Source organism: Euleptes europaea, chromosome 18 (genome assembly GCF_029931775.1).
Source record: "Euleptes europaea isolate rEulEur1 chromosome 18, rEulEur1.hap1, whole genome shotgun sequence".
Lineage (NCBI taxonomy): Eukaryota > Metazoa > Chordata > Lepidosauria > Squamata > Sphaerodactylidae > Euleptes > Euleptes europaea.
This window is the reverse complement of record NC_079329.1, coordinates 2,109,885-2,130,293: the sequence shown is the minus strand read 5'-3', so window position 1 is coordinate 2,130,293 and position 20,409 is coordinate 2,109,885. Positions and strand designations below refer to the sequence as shown.

Here is a 20,409-nt window from a genome sequence, read left to right as displayed (position 1 = left end):
GAAGACTGTAAAAATGAGAACATTTTGGGTGCTTCTTGGAGGAGAACAATCAAATTTCTCTGCGAGAAAAATGTTAAGACTTATGTTTGACTGAGAGGTGAGCCAGATTCCTGGGAAGTCTTGATCTTACATGTGTGCAAACAGGATTCAGTTGCTTGGTACTGAAGAAAAGACAATCTACACATGCCCCAGAGAGTCTTGACTGTTACTTTGCATATTCCAGGAGTCACCCATGGGTACTGTGAATTCAGATGTGCATTCTGGATAATGAAATATCAGCTATGTATTATCATTGATTATATTTATGGTATATGATAATGATCCTAAATACTAAGCATCATCCAGAAAGAATGTATTTTTTGAAATCATGTTATCCAAAGTCTGGAAAATGCTGGGCGAAGGTTTTCGACTTCTGAAAAAAATAAACTATAATTGTGACTTTTTATAACTGCACAGCTATTAACAGAGTATCAGACTGTGGTATAGAGAGTTTGCTTGTAGACTAATTAAATGTTAGGATTATTGCTGCTGTAGCCTTATCCATTTGTACACTCATATATACCTCATTTGATTTTTAAAAAATTATTCAAAACCTGACACTTCTGTGGATCATCGGATGTGAGTAACAGAGAGGGAAAAAATCCAAAGAACCAGAATGTTTTTCATTCCAGGAAGGGAGAATAAATTAATGAAACAGACTTTGCCTTGCTACCCTGTCTCACACTGAACCCCCCCCCAACACACACACACCTCTACAATACAAGGGTGTGAGGGTTGGATCCAAACTAAATCGGCAATTTCCACCAATCTCCCTTTTCCACTGCAGACCCCCCATGAATGCCATTCCTCAAATTCCCCGTCCCCCAGGATCAGCATTTTATGGGGATGGGTGGACCACAGCGGGCGGAGGGAGGAAGGAGAGGTTGATTCTGCCCTAGGGAAAATGTTGTCTGGATCCAACCCACGATCTTCACCTACACGACAGGCATTATGACACATCAGTGTACGTGAAGTGCTTGGAACACTTCGAAAATGCCCCATAAATATTGTTACCATGTGAGTTAGGGTAGAGGGCAAATTCAAGGAACACTCGACAGGAGAGAAGTCTGGACTTTTTTCAAAAAGTAAGGGAAATCCATGCCTCAAAGACCGTTTCTTCAAAGAAAGGAAGATCAAAATCACCTGGATTTAAAGCCGTCTGAAAATGATGCAGCTTCTCAGTAGCTTCCCAAGGAAGATTAGAGTCTCATACAATTATAGGTCTGAGAAAGATGGCAAAGGTCATCCAGTCTGACCCAACCCCCGCAACCACACACCCTGGGACTGAATCTCTGGTGCTCAAATAACCTCTATGAGATCCGTCTGCCGAACAGAAGAATGTAAGGCTATGATCAGCGCAAATTACAGTCTACCACAACTTAGCAGCGAGGAGGGAAAGCCCAGGACCTCTGGGGCCAGAGAATCTCACGAGGCGGAAAGTCAAGTGAGGTTCTCCACACAGGTGGCTCTTTAATTCCAGAAAACAAAAACCTTGGGGCCCCGCCCTCACCTTTTGGAAAAACAAAATAAAACAGACACTACAATTACCCAAAGAGCAACCCCGGCAGTTCAGACGTTGGGAATGATGCATACCAGAAAGCAAGTTTTAAGGGGAGGGGGGGAAAGCAGCTAAAGAGAAAAAAAAACTCTACACACAAGATTATCAGAGAGACAGATATCTTAAACGGCATGGCTTGCTTCCCGAGGTTCTCCCCAAGGATCCGAGGTAGGCAAAACTTTGCAAAGAGCCAAACCGCACACCCGTCTGCTGGTTTGTCCCTTACCAGCCTCCAAAAGGTTTAGACAATGACTAGTATTGGATCACGAACACACGAAGCTGCCTCATACTGAGTCAGACCCTTGGTCCATCAACGCCAGTATTGTCTACTCAGACTGGCAGCCACTCTCCAGGGTCTCAGGCAGAGGTCTTTCACACCACCTACTGCCTGATCCATTTATCTGGAGATGCCTGGAATCGAAATAGGGACCTTCTGCATGCCAAGCAGATGCTCTACCGCTGAGCCACAGCCTCTGCCCTTTAAGGGGAGCTTCAGAATGGGGAGGGGAAAGGTACAAGTTCCCTAGTTATTCAGAAACAAAGGAAGTCATAATGACAAAGATCTCTAGGTTGCTCACCAGCCTGGTTCTGCCTACACTCACGGTTTGGTGCAAACGCAGATGCCGCTCTGGGTTCTCAGTGCGTTTTATGAACTTGACTGTCACTGACTCACAAGAACCCTGAGATGCAGGTAGCAGTTATTCCCAGTAGGGAAACTGAGGCAGTGAGGGAGAGAGAGAGTGCACAGCTTGCCCTAGGCCACACAGAAGGTTGACTGCAAGACGCACGGCTTGAAGAGAGAACTCCAGGAGACACCCCCCCCTCGGCTCCACACTGACTGAAATGCATGCCAGCACCGGCTCTTGTGCTCTGCTACCAAGATGACAAACATCCTGAAATAATTCTGTGCATCTCAGAATCCCGGTGCCTCTCCTGTGCCCTCTCCAACTAGAGCGAGATGTCCATGAAAGGCTATATCAGCTGCCGGGTTTGGCAAACTGAACGGACTTTCCTGCCCGGCACTCCAGGCTTCCCCTACGTGACCGCCTTAAGCTGCTTTGACTACTCAATTCCTCTGTGTGGAATCCCGAGAAGGAGGCCTCAGCCCTCTAACACCGGATTCACAGCCACCTCCCCAGTCATAGAATCATAGAGTTGGAAGGGACCACCAGTGTCATCTAGTCCAACCCCCTGCACAACGCAGGAAATTCATAACTAGTTCCCCCACACACACCCAGTGACCCCTACTCCATGCCCAGAAGATGGCCAAGAAGCCCTCCCTCTCATGAACTGCCGAAGGTCATAGTATCAGCATTGCTGACAGATGGCCATCTAGCCTCTGCTTAAAAACCTCCAGGGCAGGAGAGCCTCCCAAGGAAGCGTGTTCCACTGAGGAACAGCTCTGTTAGCAAATTCTTTCTAATGTCTAGACGGAAACTCTTTTGATTTAATTTCAACCCGTTGGTTCTGGTCCGACCTTCTGGAGCAACAGAAAACAACTTGGCCCCTCCTCCATATGACAGCCCTTCAAGTACTTGAAGATGGTTCTCATATCCCCTCTCAGTCTTCTCCTCTTCGGGCTAAACAAACCCAGCTCCTTTCCTCATAGGATCTATCTGATGAAGGGAGTTTTCTCTCAAAAGCTTATGCCCCAGAAATCTTGTTGGTTTCTAAGATGATACTGCCCTGACCTGGATGGCCCCGGCTAACCCACTCTCGTCAGATCTCAGAAACTAAGCCCTAGTTAGTATTTGGATGGGAGACCACCAAGGAAATCCAGAGTGGCTATGCAGAGGCAGGCAATGGCAAACCATCTCTGAATGTCTCTTTTGAATGTAAGAGTTCTTGGACAGTGGAATCAGGTACCCAGGGAGGTGGTGAGCTCACCCTCACTGGCCGTCTTTAAGCAGCAGCTGGACAAACACTTGTCAGGGATGCCCTAGGCTGATCCTGCATTGAGCAGGGGGTTGGACTAGATGGCCTGTACGGCCCCTTCCAACGCTATGATTGTTTCCTTGAAAACCCTATGGGGTAGCCATGTTGGCTGCAACTTGACCACACTTTACACACACACACACACACAAGGTCGCCGCTGTACTTGAATCTAGCTCTTCTATTGCAGACCAACACGACTGCCCTCCGAATCTATCCTCAAACTACAATTCTGAGGAGCCTCTGATGGAAAGAAAAGAGAGAGGGTTGGTGGCAGCGGAGATTTGCCCTGAGTCTGCAACTGGGGCCAAGCAAGGATGCTGCAGAAAACAGGGTACCAACTCCAGGCCAACTGCTGAACAAAAGGACCCAATAATGCCTGCCATATCAAGCTAGGCTTGCCAGCTTCCAGGTGGGGCCTGGATACCTCCTAGAATTACAATTTATCTCCAGATGACAGAGATCAGCTCCCCCAGAGAAAATGGCAGCTCTGGAAAGCAATCTCTTATGGTCTACCGTAGGTTCTAGGGGGAAATCTCTCCCCAAATTCTCGCCTCTACAGGCACCGCCCCCAAATCTCCCGGGCCGGACCTGGCAACCCTATTTCAAACGGGTGAAGCATCCGCACCCCTCGGGAAGAGGGACAGAAGAACGTCCAAGCACGGCTGCTTGTGGAGAGGAGCTCGGAGTGCATTTTCCAGATTGGTGATCAACTCTCCACTTTGATCTCCGGGTATCAGGGCATGAACCAACTCCCCGCCCCCCATCATGGCGCATAGCTGATTCAGAGGGCGGTCGGCAATCAGGGGACCAGTGCGGTCTGGAAAGGGTTAACATGCCCCCTCCCACCCTCCCTCCACATGGCTGACCTTATCCAATTTAGGGCACCTGCCCCTGCTTCCCAGCCTTAATGGGATTTCCAGGCATGGATCTCCCCATGAACAGGTAGTTTGGGCTTAATGTCAAGACAGGCAAGGGGAGCTCCACCCGATCCAAACGGTGCCGGGAGGGAGAAATCCTAGGATGCTCCGACAAATCTCTACAGCTCAGCAATCCTGTCAAATGTTGCGGGACTTCTGCCACAAGAACGAACAGACTTTCTGTGATCAGGGCCAAACCAAGCATATGCTGATTTCTGTGTTCCAGGGATTGTAAACTACATTCTCAGACACGCATGCCTACACTTGGGAATTTTTTTAAAATGCAGACTCCCAAACACAGAACCCCCTGGTTAGGTCAGGCCCTGCCACACTGAGGTGGTGGGCCCTTTCAAATACAAAAGACATCTTCAGTTGGTCTGCAGTAGAACAGTTAGACTTGAGTCCAGGAGGACCCGAGAGACCAATAAGCATTTCAGGGTATGAGCTTTCGAGAGTCAAAGCACCTTTCGTCAGACGAACAGAAATGGAGATCTCCGTTTCCGTTTGTGTCTGACGGAGGAAGCGTTGACTCTCAAAAACACGGCTGGCCATTCAACCTACATTTGGCCACTTTCAGAGCAAAATTCTGTACTCTGAACAGATGTATTCTGTGGCCTGCACAAAGTTTGCATCTCTGCGCTTGTTTTAAATATATATTTCTATTAATTACGAGAGGGGAACGAGAAGAGACGCTGAAATGCCGATCTCTAAAGATCCCATCCAGGGCCACCTTCTGGCTTCAAAGAATTCGCTTAACATTGCTCAGGTGCTTCTCAACTTTTCTTTGCAGTCATAAGGACTGGAAGTTTGCTTTTTAAAAGATACCCATATACTGGTTCTCAGGATGGCAGTTTTGCCGGGAACAATCCGGTAATATTTGGGGGGTAATATAAATATCGGTGGGCTGCCAGTTACACTTCAGGGAAAGTTATCAAGCCACGACCTCAAACCCAGTACAACTTTGTCTGAGTCTGTAGAAATCACATTCTGCCAAACTAATTTGGACAAACTAATTTGGATTTGGCCTTTCATTGCCCTTTGAAATATCCCATTTCTGGAGACCCTAAAGAGGGTATTTTTCCTGCTTCTAGTTGGTGTAAATTTCAAATTCTTGTTAATAGCACACAATAAAGGGAGTTTCCCCAAATGGAATAAAATTTTCCCGTGCATGTATGCGGAGTGGGGGGGCAGTAACTGAAGATCTCTCAGCAGTGGCGGAATAAACAGGAAAAAGAATGCACATCATATGATAATTTGTCATGAATGGACCGATCACATGCGCTTCTCTTTTGTTGTATTTACATGCCGGCTTCCGAGAGGTCGCATGTTACATGTACACAGAAAAACGTATGTGTAAAAATGATCACATGTGACCATCGACATAGGGGGTTTCATGTTTTCTGAAAGTGTGCAATGTTCGAAGCAGCAACTGAGACTGGTCTCAATCAAGTTTGTGGTGTAACGGACAGAGGATTTCTGTTTGGATAGCAGAGGCCGACCTTCTCATTCCAGCCATGGGTTTTCCCAGGATAACATCTCATCTCGTGCCAAACTGCTGTGACAATAAAATTGTAAAGCTCTCTTTCAGGTGAAAAACACCAGTAAGGACCAGCAATAAATCAGGCAACCTGCACTTAGAATTTTTTTTGCACAAAATTCACCCATCATCCCACACCTACATGATTTCTGCCACATCACCACTGAGTGGGGGAAATGCTTTTTCTCTCCCCTCTCGGCCATTCTGGACCTCTAGATGAAAGAGGGAGCGCTTTTAATGTTGGAAAGCACTTGAGCTCCTGGAGCAGGCAACCAAGGAAGCACCTGCCTTTGAACCCACAGATCGACTAACGAACCCGACTGCATTTACACAGAGGTGCGTCAAATGGAAACCTCCAGAAAGGAGCCTTGCGGAGAGATGGAAGGAAATGCAAGAAAATTTACAGTTTAATTTTAATTCTCAGTTCCATAAAGAATAGGTACCGGGTTGCATCTACGCTCAAGAGAAGCCCCATCCTTTGCATCTAGAAGGTAACCCACCAGATATATCTTCATTCTTTGTTACAAATAAGGCAATTAAAACCTGCTCTCGCAGATTAAACAACTAAATATTTTCCGTTCTAGTCCACAGAAGATTCTGCTATCATAAATTTGCTCACCTTTAAGATTTCTTTAAAGTGTTTTTTAGCTCATGAATCTACTAATTCAAGGTTGCGGCCCTACTTCTTTGCAGGGGAAGCGACCCCCCCACAACCCAAGCCTACGTACACACACTCAGGCACACGGGCCCCTCCCCTCCGATTGACATCGGACCTGCAAGCCTAAACCGGCAGCTTCAGTCCCAGACTGCCAGATGCCACAAAAGATGAACACAACCCCATGTCAAACTCCACAACTTGTGTCTCTCTCCAAACCCGTCCTGTCTTCACGGAGGCCGGGTGAGTTAATGCCAAACAGAGAGATAGAAAGAGAGTGTGAGAGGTGAAGGAAACCTACAACAGCAAGATAAATTGACATTCTTCCTCTCTTGTCCAAACCATCCGTCCTCATCTGAGTTGGGCAGAACAGGTAGAAGGCCGGCTCTGTGTGTGTTCTCTCTGGAAATAACTTTTCCGGGAAAGCGGCTCCTCCGGTTGTCTGGTTTTAAACAATCCAGGGCGATTCTTCAGAAGCAAAGTGTCTAGAGTATGCAGAAACTGGGGTGGGGGGAGAGAAGCTGGCCACGCCACCCCCTCCACTGACCCACAAATAAGGTTTCTGCACCCTCCAACCTGACCCATCGCCTCCTCCAAACCGACAAACCCAAATTTGGTACTCTTCCTCCACTCATGCCAACTTTGCCCACAACATGAGATTCTACTATAACAGCCCCCCAAAAAAAGGCTGGAAAGCAACAAGATTTCAAATTCAAGGAAGATTTGTGCAAGATAATACTGGGGGGGCCACAATTACACAGGAAGTTCTCTGGCGCACCCCCATGAAACCTGTTCCCCATTTATTCCAGTGGGGGTGTGCCAAAGAACTCCCCCATGGATTGCTCTCTAGATTAACCCCCCCATTACTGACGCCCACATAATGCAAAGAGAACAAGAGGGGGGGTCCAGGCAGAAGAGTCTCACTCTCAGAAACCAAACTCATCAGTACAAAAATCATTAATTGGGAACGCCTGTCGCTCTGTTTCCATTATATTATATAGAGTCAAAGTGTGGGGGAGGAAGTCAGTCTTGGGAAATATTATCTGCCCCCCCTCCCTGCAGTTTGAGGAGATTGTTAAGGTGAAGGGAAGGAGGGAGGAGGGAAGGTAAGAAAAGAGGAAAATACACACACTCCCTCTCTCTCTCACACACACCATGATTTAGGCAAATAGACCTATTAAGCTCTAATATATATTTCTGTTGCTAGGAAGCGCTCTCTCACATGGCGACGAGAGAGTGCAAATTGTGGCACTTATGAATCACAGTTTTTATGTGCTAGATTTTCTGACAAACAACTAACACCGTGCGCCCCCCCCCAAAAGAAGCTACCAACCTTTTCCCCAATGCTACTTTGAAAAAAATGATGTAATCCTGGACCCCAAGACATTATTCCAGGCCGGCCTCCTCCCCCCACCCCCTAGCCTTTAAAGAAATGTGTACGGCAGGCTTAGATTTCAGAAGTTATTGGGGGTTTAACCACAATTGTTAACAGATGGAGTCATTTCTGGGCTGGAGGCAGAGCTGTGCGTGTTGGTTGTGTGTGTGCGCGAGACTGTGTGTAAGGAAGAGAATTGGACGTGATCGTTCCATCTCTAGAATACCTCCAGCACCACAAGAGGAAATGGGCAGGCATGAAAACTCCAGTTAAAGGGAAGGACGGGGAGAGAAATGTTCTTAGTTTGACCTATTAAAGCTCTGATCTGGAAAAATGGGCCGGTGTGCGTGCGCGCAGAGAAGGTTTAAGAAGAGAAAAGCCAAGAAGTTACTTCCACAACTCCCCATCCATTTCAAATGCAGTTTGCACAGGAGAACCCCTCCCACTGGGGTTATACTGAAAGGTTTGCATATTTAATTTTTTTAAAAATCCACATATACAAAAGAAGAAGGGGGAGGGAAGAGGTCTGTTTCAAATTTCTGCAATGCAAACCCTATGGAATTGTTCACTGGATGTCCCATCCCGTTGATCATATTGACTTCCACTGTGTAATCCGCCTGGGGTTTCAGTAAGAGAAAGGCGGACTCTACAAACGAGAAGGAAACACACACAAAAGATGAAAAAGTCAAAGGAGCTAAGGAGAATTTCAGAGTTGCCTCTGCACAGATCGTCTTGGGACACAAAGCGGAAATCGCAGCCCTGATGCACAAAATACATTTTCACAATTGGCAAGTGGATTGATCTTTGCCAGCAGCTTGTGTGAGAACGGCCGTGAAAACACACCCAAACCCCACATATATGTCATGCTGAATTCTCCAAAGTCACTGGTCGTGGTCTTTAAATGATTCCTAAAACACACACACACAAACACACACACTAACCCAGAAGTCAAATCTCATCAGGTTTACTTATCTTCCATGTTTAAATGGGAATTCCACTGATCAACAGGCTCACTTCCAATTAAATGAGTACGCTCAACAAGCTAACTTTTGGAGCACTTTTACACACAAGCAGGGAGAGAGACCACATTCACAGGCATGACAGCTTTTCCCTTGGAGAGTCACCTACCCGCCTCCCTTCCCTACTTGGCCCCTCCACCCATTCAACTGTTTCTTCAGGGGAAGACGGAGAGCCACACTTGGGAATGGAGGAAAAGAAACCAAAATACAAATAGGGGTGGGCAGCAAAATGCACAGGGGTCAACACCACTAACATTGTGGTGTTTTTTTTTTAAAGCAACTATTCAACGAAAACCCAAGAATTAACTTTCCCATCCAGTTTCCCCCACATCTCTGTACCCCCTCCAAATTCAAAAGGGAAGGAGGAAACAGATCTCAAAAGTTTGCACCCACACCCACACACAAAAAGGAAATGTATTAAATGTTTAGTACTTGGTGTGAAGCTAGACTCCTTTGTGGTTAAGAGTTTCCTTCTGGTCTGCTTCCCTCGAATTGGCCCAAGGCTCCCATCACCAAAACACAGCCTACCATTTCCAACCAGCAAATTATTTCCCCTCCCCTGGCTCATCTATAGTTCGTTGCAAAGATCTGCAACAACAGAATCCAGATTTTATTTTAAGCCAAACAAGAAGATTCTTTTGTACCAAACCTCTCCCTCCCTCCGTCCCTCCCTCCCACTTCTTTCCCCCCAAAGAACTTGCCCACCGCGCTCCCTTGTTTGGAAAAGGGGTCCCCAAAAACACCGCGCAGTATCTGTGTGCAGGGACGACCCCCCTCCCTTTGCAAAATACTTACTTTTTGTTGGAGGTGTTCCAGTAAATGGGGTCCAAGCTCAGCCCTTCTATAAACCAGAGTTCCAGCAAAGAGAAGAGCAGCCCGATATAAAATCCAACCCAAGAGCTCCCTAGAGCCATGGCTGCCCGGAGACCCGACTCCTTATTTAAAGAGTGGAGTGGCCAGCCGGGGGTGGGGATGGGGGTGGGGGTCCAACTCCCCTTCAGTCTTTTCCCTTTTTCTCTCCTGGCTTCTCCTTTGTTTTCCCTGCTTTGACAACCACACACACAAATTCCAAGGAGCGGCAACTAAAACACTGGGGGTCTTTTGGGGGGGGAGACGCAAGAAGAGAGCGCAACAGGGCCGGGGGGCTAGAGCTCGATCCCGGCGGTCAGCAAAGTTTTATAAATCCTCATTTTTCCACCAGCATTTTTTGGGTAGATCCGGAAAGTTTGAGGCGCGCGCCGAGATCCAGTGGAGAAGATGGAGACAGTCTTGGGGGGCGCAGCTGCATGTCTTCTGCCTTGGGGTGGGGTGTGTGGGGGGGGGTTGTGCTTGCAAGAAAGAAAGAAAAAAGGGAAGGGAAAGGGGGGGAGCCACCCCCACCCCGACTGCTCCCGGAGCGCCAGGGAGAAGTGTCATCCACGTTGCCTCCGGCTTGTGTGGCTTCCTCCAGGCTGGACTCCTTGGGGGGGTGCGGCAAGGAGGCGCAGAAAGTGAGCGCTGCGAGGCAGAAGAAAGGGGGGAGAGGAAAAATTCATTGGCAACCAATGCAACACACCCCTTGCTTGCTGGCTCGCTCTCGCTTTCTCTCTCCCTCTCTCTGGATTCCTCCTCTTCGGTAAGATTTTGCGCTTTGGTGCTCCTCCCCGCCCTTTGCAAAGCTGAGCAATGAATAACTCCAGCGATGAAGGCAAAAGAATGGCAATAAGGAGGGGAGGGAAAAAATTGAGAGGCAGAAAGAGAGAGAGAGAGAGAGAGAGGAAAAAGGGAGGAGAAGAGAATTGGTGAACGGGAAATACTGGAGAGAAGACGCGCTCCAAACGCGATGGTGGAGCCGGAGTCAGGAGATGAAAGAAGATACGGACTCCGGATTGAAGGCGCGCACAAAAAACCCTCCAAAAACCTTCAGCCAGAAAGGAAGAGAGACAGGGAGGAACGGGGGGGGGGGCAAGGGAATGCCTCCCCCCCCAGAGGAGAGAATCCCCCCTTTCTCAGCCTCCCAACCACCTTGGGGGTGGGGGGAGAACGCGGAAAAGGAAAAGGCAACATTGGGTTTTTGGTTTTTTTTAATGGGGAAACTACACGAAATGTTGCTCTCCCCCCAGGTGCAATGAACACAGGTAGATAAATGGCAAAGATGGTTTTCAAGGGAGTCAGCATAATTATTTATAGACGGAAGAGGGGAGAGAGGAGGGAAAAGGCAGGCAAAGCGTTCGGGATTTGGGAAGCCGGGCTGGGCTGGGAGGTGGCATCTTTAAGGGTGGCAGCGGGCTGACTCCAGAGGGCAGGATCCACCAGGAAGTTCTCCTGCACAGGGGCTGAGCTATGCAAGCACCAGCATATGGGCTGGTCAGGGGGTATGGTGCTGGAGAAATCCCCAGTGGCCCCTTCCACACGCCCCTGCTCACGTCTAGGGGAATTGTGCCAGACAAGTCCCTGGGGCACTGTGCCCCCCAACAACAATTAACCAGATAGGGTAAGGGCCCAAATGGAGGGTCCATCTCTGTGTCAGGGTAGCAGGAAGTCCCCAACCCAGAATGGAACCTCTCCAATACAACTTGGGGAACTGGCCAGTCTGATTTCGATAGACACCTCCGAACTATTTCCCGCTAGCACTAAAGGGGATGTGACCTGAGTCACTTGCTTGGGTTTTTTTCTTCCCTAGCAAAGCTTTGGTTCCTCTTAACAGCTACATGAGAAGCCAGAATTCAGGATCTCTGAATATCTGTGCCAAGAGAAAGCTGCACCTTTGGGATTTCTGCCTGTCCCGCAGCCATTAACATTACACAAGTCCTGATAGATAAATACAGAAGATGTAAGTTGTTCTTAGGAGCCGCTATGACCAACTCAGCACTTTGCATATTAAAACTGCTCTAGATTATTAATAAAACAGCTTCTCAGTAAAGATATCCAGTAGCCAGAATTGCATTTTGAATGTGTTGATGAAGGTCAGGAGGAGCAGACAGACCTTTGAGAGGAAGAGGGGTGTGGTAGTCAAAAGCTGACACCTTTTTATATCAATCGAACTTGGTTCAATCCCAAGAGAAGAATGCAGGTTTTCTTGAGGTCTCAAGAGTTCTTTGCTGGGAAGAGTCCAGTTGTTGGCCTGACCCCATGCTGTATTTATTTATTTAACCTCATTTATACCCCACTGTGTCACTGGCAACCAATATCAAGTTAATTCATGCCATCGTATGCCCTATTACTATGTATGGGTGTGAAAGCTGGACAATGAAGAAAGCGGATAGGAAGAATGTTGATTCTTTTGAAATGTGGCATTGGAGGAGAGTGTTACGGATACCCTGGACCGCCAAAAAAACAAGCCAGTGGGTTCTAGATCAAATCAAGCCAGAACTGACCCTATGTGCTAAAATGACTAAACTGAGGCTATCATATTTTGGTCACATTATGAGAAGCCAAGAGTCACTGGAAAAGACAGTCATGCTAGGAAAAGTTGAAGGTAGCAGGAAAAGAGGAAGACCCAACAAGAGATGGATTGACTCAATAAAGGAAGCCACAGCCCTCAGTTTGCAAGACCAGAGCAAGGCTGTTAAGGAGAGGACGTTTTGGAGGACCTTGATTCATAGGGTCACCATGAGTCGCAGGCGACTTCACGGCACTTAACACACACATACCCCACTTTTCTCCCCCATGGAGACCCAAGATGTCTTATATAATTCTCTTCTCCTCCATTTTATCTTCACAACAACCCAGTGAGGTAGGAGAAGCTGAGTGTGTGTGTGTAACTGGACCAAGGCTACTCCGCAAGGTTTCCATGGCAGAGTGGGGATTCGAACCTGCGTCTCCCAGGCCCTGGTGCTTCGCTTTCTCACATTGACACAAAAGGTAAAAGTTCCCACATACCCCTTTAAAAGAAACTCCAAACTCAGCTAAGCGCATAGTCTCTAAAGTCTGGATTTAAGCTCTGCCCCGGGGCCAGGTAAATTATTTAAAAAGTGACAGTGCTCCAGAGTATGTGCGGCAGAGGACTCTCTCTCCTACATGGGAATACCCACAGGTGGCCCGTGCATACTTGATAGTAAAGTGGAAACTGACTCATGGCGACCCGAGGAATGAATGACCTTCATGGCCAAAGTGGTATAGTGGTTAAAAGCGGTGGTTTGGAGCAGTTGACTCTGAGCTGGAGAACCGGGTTTGATTCCCCACTCCTCCACATGAGCGGTGGACTCTGATCTGGTGAACCGGGTTGGTTTCCCCACTCCTACACACGAAGCCAGCTGGGTGACCTTGGGCTAGTCACAGCTCTGTTAGAGCTCTCTCAGCCTCACCTATCTCACAGGGTGGGTGTTGTGGGGAGGGGAAGGGAAGGCGATTGTAAGCCGGTTTGAGTCTCCTGTAAATAGTAGAGAAAGTCAGCATATAAAAACCAACTCCTTCTATCCTATCGTTAACAGCCTTGCTCAGGTCTTGCAGACTGAGGGCCATGGCTTCCTTGATGGAGTCAATCCCGCTCAGGTTGGGTCTTCCTTTTTTCCTACTGTCTTCAGACCCTATAAGACCCAGCCCCATTACCTGGAGACCGCCAGCCTTTGAAGACCCTCCTCTCGTCTGCAGCTCCCCTTACTCTGCAAACAGAAAGCAACCCAGCTTTATTTATTTGCCGGGCACACCAATTTGCCAGCAGAACACTCTGCCACAGGATGTGATGAAGGCCATTCATATTAGACTTAAAAAGAGAGAGAGAGAGAAATATCAAATCAATATCAGGACATTAGCTGCATCGACAGCATTAAACGAAGAGAGTTAATGGGTCTTACTTCATTCACAAAATATCCCTACATTTTCTACTCACAGTCAGCAATCCAGAGAGAGAAGGACAAACTGTTTTGAGAATTCACAGGGAAACACACACAGCCCCTAAAACATGGGGCTACGGCTCAGCGGCAAAGCCTCTGCTTGGCATGCAAAAGGTCCCAGGTTCAATCCCCGGCATCTCCACTTAAAAGGACCAGGCAGGAGGTAACGTGAAAGATTCTGGAGAGCCACTGCCAGCCTGAGTAGACAATATTGACCATGATGGAACTATGGTCTGATTCGGTAGAAGGCAGCTTCATGTGCTCACCCCAGCCTGCTGCACTTTCTTCGCCTTCCAAAAGTAAACTACAGCAGCCTTCCTTGTTGCAAGGGAAACCCAGGAGCCGTTTCAGCTCAAGGGTTTGCGCCCCACTTCTCTAAAGCAGAGCAAGGGGTGGGAGAAGCCCCTCCCCACTTGAGCATGCATGCATGCCCTTTCAGGGGGACATGGGCAGGCGTGGCACAAGGGAACACACGCTGAAGCAGGGGCAATGGAGAATCTCCTGGGGTCAAGAGAGACAGTAATATACGCCAGTGGTGTTTTTACTGCCCCTGCCCCCCCCCCACCAGCCAATTGTGCTGATGGGGTGGTAGTCCAGCCTCAGGAAACCAGCCTGGTAGGGGGAGAAAAAGAAGGCGGTTGAACAAGACACATCCCTGAAACTCAATACCAAGAAGAGTCCACTGTGTGAACAGACTGCTGGACTTGACGGACCTTGGTCTGATCCAGCATAGCTTTTCTTATGCTCTTATGTTCTCTCCAGGATCAGAGGAGCATGCCTTCTATATGAGGTGCTGTGGAACACAGGCAGGATGCTGCTGATGCAGCCGTCTTGTTTGGGGGTTTCCTAGAGGCACCCGGTTGGCCACTGTGTGAACAGACTGCTGGACTTGATGGGACTTGGTCTGATCCAGCAGGGCTTTTTTATGTTCTTAAAGAATAAACCAATAAAGGATCAGACAGAGGATGGTGTGGAAGACATTTCTCTGCCTGAGACAACTGGAGAGCTGCTGCCAGTCTGAGTAGGCAATACTGACCTTGATGGTCTGATTCAGGCAGCTTCACAAGTTCACAGGCGGGCTGACTTGGGAAAGAGCCACTTCAGACATTCAGTACAAGTGGACCCGGTCTATCGTCTGTGTCTAGCCGGCCACTCCAGATTCCCTGCCCTCAATGTTCTTGAGATGCATTTGAATCATACAGTCTCAGCAGCCTGGAAAATTTGCAGGGAAAGGAAGCGGCAGGAACATAATGCATTTCCAGTCGGGAGCCTTTGTTGTCCCTCCAGAAGGCTCCGGAAAAAGAGGCCGACCACAATTAAACGAACCTGAAGCGGAGGGGGAAGATTGGCGGGGTACAGAAACAATGGACTTTCCAAGGGAGCTGTAAGAGCTCAAGGGGCAGGGGTGCCAGCTCCCAGGTGGGGCCTGGAGATCTCCCAGAATCGCAATTAGTCTCCAAACTAGAGATCAGCTTACTTGCAGAAAGCTGCAGGTTTGGAGGATGGGCTGGGTTTGCCTACTCTGGGTTCGGAAATTCCTGGGGGGGGGTGGAGCCTAGGGAGGACAGGATTTAGGGAAGGGAGGGACCTCAGTGGGGTATAATAACATAAAGCCCACCCTCCAAAATGGCCATTTTCTCCAGGGGAACCCATTCTTGGAGTCTGGAGATCAATTGTAATTCTTGGAGATCTCCAGGCCCCACATGAACACATGAAGCTGCCTTATACTGAATCAAACCCTTGGTCCACCAAGGTCAGTACTGTCTGCTCAGACTGGCAGCGGCTCTCCAGGGTCTCAGGCAGGGGTCTTCCCCGTCACCTACTTACCTAGACCCTTTAACTGGAGATGCCAGGGATTGAACCTGGGGCTTTGTGAATGCCAAGGAGATGCTCCACCACTGAGCTAAGACCCTTCCCCAGAACACATGAAGCTGCCTTATACTGAATCAGACCCTTGGTCCATCAAAGTCAGTATTGTCTACTCAGACCGGCAGCAGCTCTCCAGGGTCTCAGGCAGAGAGGTCTTTCCCATCACCTGCTTACCTAGACCCTTTAAGTGGAGATGCCAGGGATTGAACCTGGGACCTCCTGCATGCCAAGCAGATGCTCTACCACTGAGCCATGGCCCACTTCGATGTTGGCAACCCTAGGGTGGCCTCTACGGCATTATACCCCGCTGAGGTCCCTTCCCTCCCTCAACCCCCCACCCCCATCCCAGGCTCCACCATAAATCGCCAGGAATTTCCTAAACGGGAGGGAGCAATGGTAGGGTTGCCAACCTCCAGGTACTAGCTGGAGATCTCCTGCTATTACAACCGATCTCCAGCCGACAGCGATCAGTTCCCCTGGAGAAAGCGGCCGCCTTGGCCATTGGACTCTATGGCATTAAAGTCCTTTAACTCTATGGCATTAAAGTCCCTCCCCTCCCTGGCTGAATCCTAGCTGGAACAGGGAAGCAAGGAGGCTCCAGCGCCCGTGCGTTTTCGCCCGAAACTGTTCCCCGGCTTTTAGGAAGTTACTTGGGAGACCCCCTCCGACCCCCCCAAAGCCCCCCACCCCCCATGCAGGCGGCTCCTTTTCGAGAGGCGAAGGCGCGCCCTCTAGAGGCGAGCGTCGGGAAAGGAACCGAAGGGAGTTACGGAACAAAAGAGGAGCGGGACGCATTCGAAACAAAGAGCCGAAGCGAAACACGCAACGAAAGAAAAACGGGAGGGGGGGCGGTAGGAAGAGGTCTGAGCCCCAGGTCGAAACGCTGAGGCCCGGCATGGGTTTTATTGCCGCGGTGGCATCATGAGCCTGGCGTGATTGGGACAGCGTCTGCTTGGCCTGCAGAAGGACCCAGGTTCGATCCCCGGCATCTCCAGTTAAAGGGACTAGGCAGGTAGGTGATGGGAAAGACCCCTCTGCCTGAGACCCTGGAGAGCCATGGAGAAGGGCTGTGGCTCAGTGGGAAAGCATCTGCTTGGCATGCGGAAGGTCCCAGGTTCCATCCCCGGCATCTCCAGTTAAAGGGACTAGGCAGGTAGGTGATGTGAAAGACCCTTTTCTGCCTGAGACCCTGGAGAGCTGCCGCGGGTCTGAGAGGACAAGACTGACTTTGATGGACAGAGGGTCTGATTCAGTAGAAGGCAGCTTCATGTGTTCATGTGTGTTCATGATGAGACAGAGGGGAGATTAGAAGCTGGGTCCCTGCCCAGAGGAGGTCACAGTTTCCAATGGGGGGGGTGGTGGTTCTGCCGCCTCCCTTCCTTTTCAAGGTGAGCTTTGGGCAGGAAGGGGGACTAAGGTGTTGTATCCAAAGCTTCATGGCAAGGGAGTCTGGCTAGCACAGGAGGGGGCTTGAGAGGCAAGACTGCCAACTCCAGGCTGGGAAAACATGAAGCTGCCTTCTACTGAATCAGACCCTTGGTCCATCAGAGTCAGTATTGTCTACTCAGACCGGCAGCGGCTCTCCAGGGTCTCAGGCAGGGGTCTTTCAAATAACCTACTCACTCAGTCCCTTTAACTGGAGAGGCCATGGATTGAACCTGGGACCTTCTGCATGCAAAGTAGATGCTCTACCACTGAGCCACAGATTTGGGAGGGGGGCTGGAGCCTGAGGAAAAGAGGGACTTCAGCAGAGTATAATGTCATGGTATCAGCCCTTCAAAGCAGCCATTTTCTCCAGGGGAACTGATCTTTGTCACCTGGAGATAGGTTGTAATTCTGGAAGATCTCCAGGCCTCACCTGGAGGTTGGAAACCCTAGGACTCCCTTCAGTCAGCAGGTTGAGGGTGGGCCACAGAGTAGAAGGGGAGGGGGAAGAGCCAAGCAGAATGCTTGGCCACCCTTCTGCTAGCTCCACAGCACCCACTCCACCGCTCAGCAGGCAGCCTCTGCCCAGGACCTTCTGCAAGCTGAGCAGGAGAGGCCTTGAGCCTCTGCTTTGCATGCAGGAAGTCCCTGGTTCAATTTACAGCATCTCCAGTTAAAAGGACCAGGTAGGGGGTGATGTGAAACCTGGAGACCCTGGAGAGCTGCTGCCAGTCTGAGTAGACAATATTGCCCTTGATGGACCTTGGCTCAGTAAAAGGCAGCTTCATGTGTGTGTTCATGTTCTACCACTGAACCACAGCCCTGCCCTGTTAGTGGCCTTGAACATGCAAATAAGATGAATGCATCTTTGGCCACAAGCAGGACGCTCTTCTCTCATACCCCCGAAGGACCACAGTTATTCCCCTCCCATCCTACTTTATGGAGCAGAAAACATGACAGCCTGGCAGGTTTCGGGGTCTCCTCCCTTCCTCTTTGCTTGGAAATCCCCCTAACCGCTGGGCTCTGCTTCCCTTTTCAAGAGGGCAGGGAATTCAGCCTCTCTGCCTCCAGCCCGCCAGATAATTGTCCTGTACCTGGGCTCACCTTAGGAAGCCAGGCCATTTAGATGCAAATCACCCACAAATATGCTCAGAGTGCCTGGGCACGGCGGGCCCCCTGCCGGCTGCGTAAAAACCAGCTGCCCCCACTGTGCCAGACAAGCCCCCTCCCGGCGGTGACAGACGCTGATGGGGAGAATTCATGCTGCAGCGGCTTCCAGAGAGATGCATAGTGGGGGGGGGGGGAGAGAAATGGACAGCTGAGTCACCCCCGTACAGGGTTCATCCCTTCCAGAGTCCCCCAGATTCGTTCACGCCCTATTTCTAACGCTCTGTTCCCCACAACTCCATTTCTAACAGCCGCATTTTGCAATTAATTCAGATGTACTGATCTAGAGCCTTGTGGCACCTTAAAGACAAACACATTTGTTGTAGCAGAAGCGGATGTGAGACATCTGCAGCAATAAAGGCGTGTGTCTAAGAACATCAGAAGAGCCCTGCTGGATCAGACCCGTGATCCATCTAGTCCAGCATCCTGTCTCACACCAGTTCCTCTGGAGGGCCAGCAACCGGGCCTAGAGCAGGGGCATCGAACTCAATTGTCACGAGGGCCGGATATAACATAAATGCCACTTGCCGGCCCAGATCGAGAGTGGGGAGGGGAACTGCCTCGGCTGGCTTGTGGACTGCATAAAAGCTCTCAAGGGGCCAGATTCGGGCCCCGGGCCTTATAGAATAGAATCATAGAGTTGGAAGGGACCACCAGGGTCATCAAGTCCAACCCCCTGCACAATGCAAGGAATTCGCAACTACCCCGCACCCCCACACCCCTAGTGACCAGAAGATGGCCAAGATGCCCATCCCTCTCATCATCTGCCTAAGGTCACAGAATCAGCATTGCTGACAGATGGCCCTCTAACCTCTTCTTAAAAACCTCCATGGGAGGAGAGCTTACCACCTCCCAAGGAAGCCTGTTCCACTGAGGAACAGCTCTAACTGTTAGAAAATTCTTCCTAATGGCTAGACGTTTGACACCCCTGGCCTAGAGGCGGAGGCCTTCCCCTGGTGTGGCCTCTTGGCCCTGGTGTTCAGAGGTTGACTGCCTCTGAGTGTGAAGGTTCCATTTAGTCACCTTTCAGGTACCACAAGACCCTTAGTCATTTTGGCTTTCAGAAGACTCAGACAGAACCCCCACCAAAATGTGTTTAAATACCAAAAAAACCCAAAAACCCTCTTTGGAACAGCTTGCCAAATTCGGTTGTTCTGCCGAGCTTGTAAAACTTTCCTGTTGACTTGGCCGTTTCACTTTAACCAACTGCCTTTACTAGGATTAAGAGGATTCCCTGATAGCAGCTCCGCCCCTTAAACTCTTTCATACCCCAGAAGTTCTGCTTATTTACTTACTTACTTAATACCCTGCCTTTCTCCCCAGTGGGTCCCAACGCGGCTCACATCGTCCTCCTCACAACAACCCTATGAGGTAAGTTACCCCGAGAGCCTGTGACTGGCCCAAGGCCACACAGCAAGCTTCCACCCAGACTGGGGATTCGAACCTGGGTCTCAGAGATTCCTACCCCAACACTTCAACCACTACACCATGCTTAGTTCTGTTCTAACTTCCACGATAGCCTACGGCATTGTCCCCACTCTAGTTTTACCCCTCAGGGCTAGAAGCTTGCTTTTTTTAAAGGGGAAATGTGGAAAGCAAAGGAGAAGAACACTGAGCTAATAATAGCAGCACGTTTTTGGCACTTCCAGTGTCCAATTTAGTCCCAAGTTCCATGTGTGTATGGGAACACGCACACACAGCTGTGTTGATACACCCCTCTCCTCGCAAGGGGGTCAGAGCGGAGCAGTAGCCCCCGTTTCAAAATGTACAGAGCAGATATGTCATTTGGGCCAGCTAGCTTTCAAAATTGTAGGGTGCAAACTTCCAGCTTACACAAAACGCTTCCCTGAAATGAATACTCAGCAGAACAGTGAATATTCAAGGCCAAGACCACAAAATACTTTAAAAAAAAAAATCCCTAATTAAAGCCAGATTCTTCTCAGTTTGGGGAAGGAGGAGAAAAAGGGGAAATTTAAAATAGAAACGTTTCCTGTTTGCAATCGCAAAGATAGGGCTACCAACCTCCATGTGGGGCCTGGAGATCTCCTGGAGTGGCAACTGATGTCCAGACAACATAGATCTGTTCCCCTGGAGAAACT

At 49.4% G+C, this 20,409-nt stretch overlaps 1 protein-coding gene across 1 annotated transcript in view; it reads right to left on the bottom strand.

Annotated features, from left to right (window-relative positions):
* The window catches only part of EFNB3 (ephrin B3), a 47,823-nt gene extending 37,874 nt beyond the window's left edge, over positions 1 to 9,949 (bottom strand). Inside the window, exon 1 of the mRNA XM_056863433.1 lies at positions 9,831 to 9,949. Coding sequence (XP_056719411.1) covers positions 9,831 to 9,949 — 119 coding nt within the window. The remainder of the gene's footprint in view (positions 1 to 9,830) is intronic.
* Between the last annotated feature and the right edge of the window lie 10,460 nt (positions 9,950 to 20,409).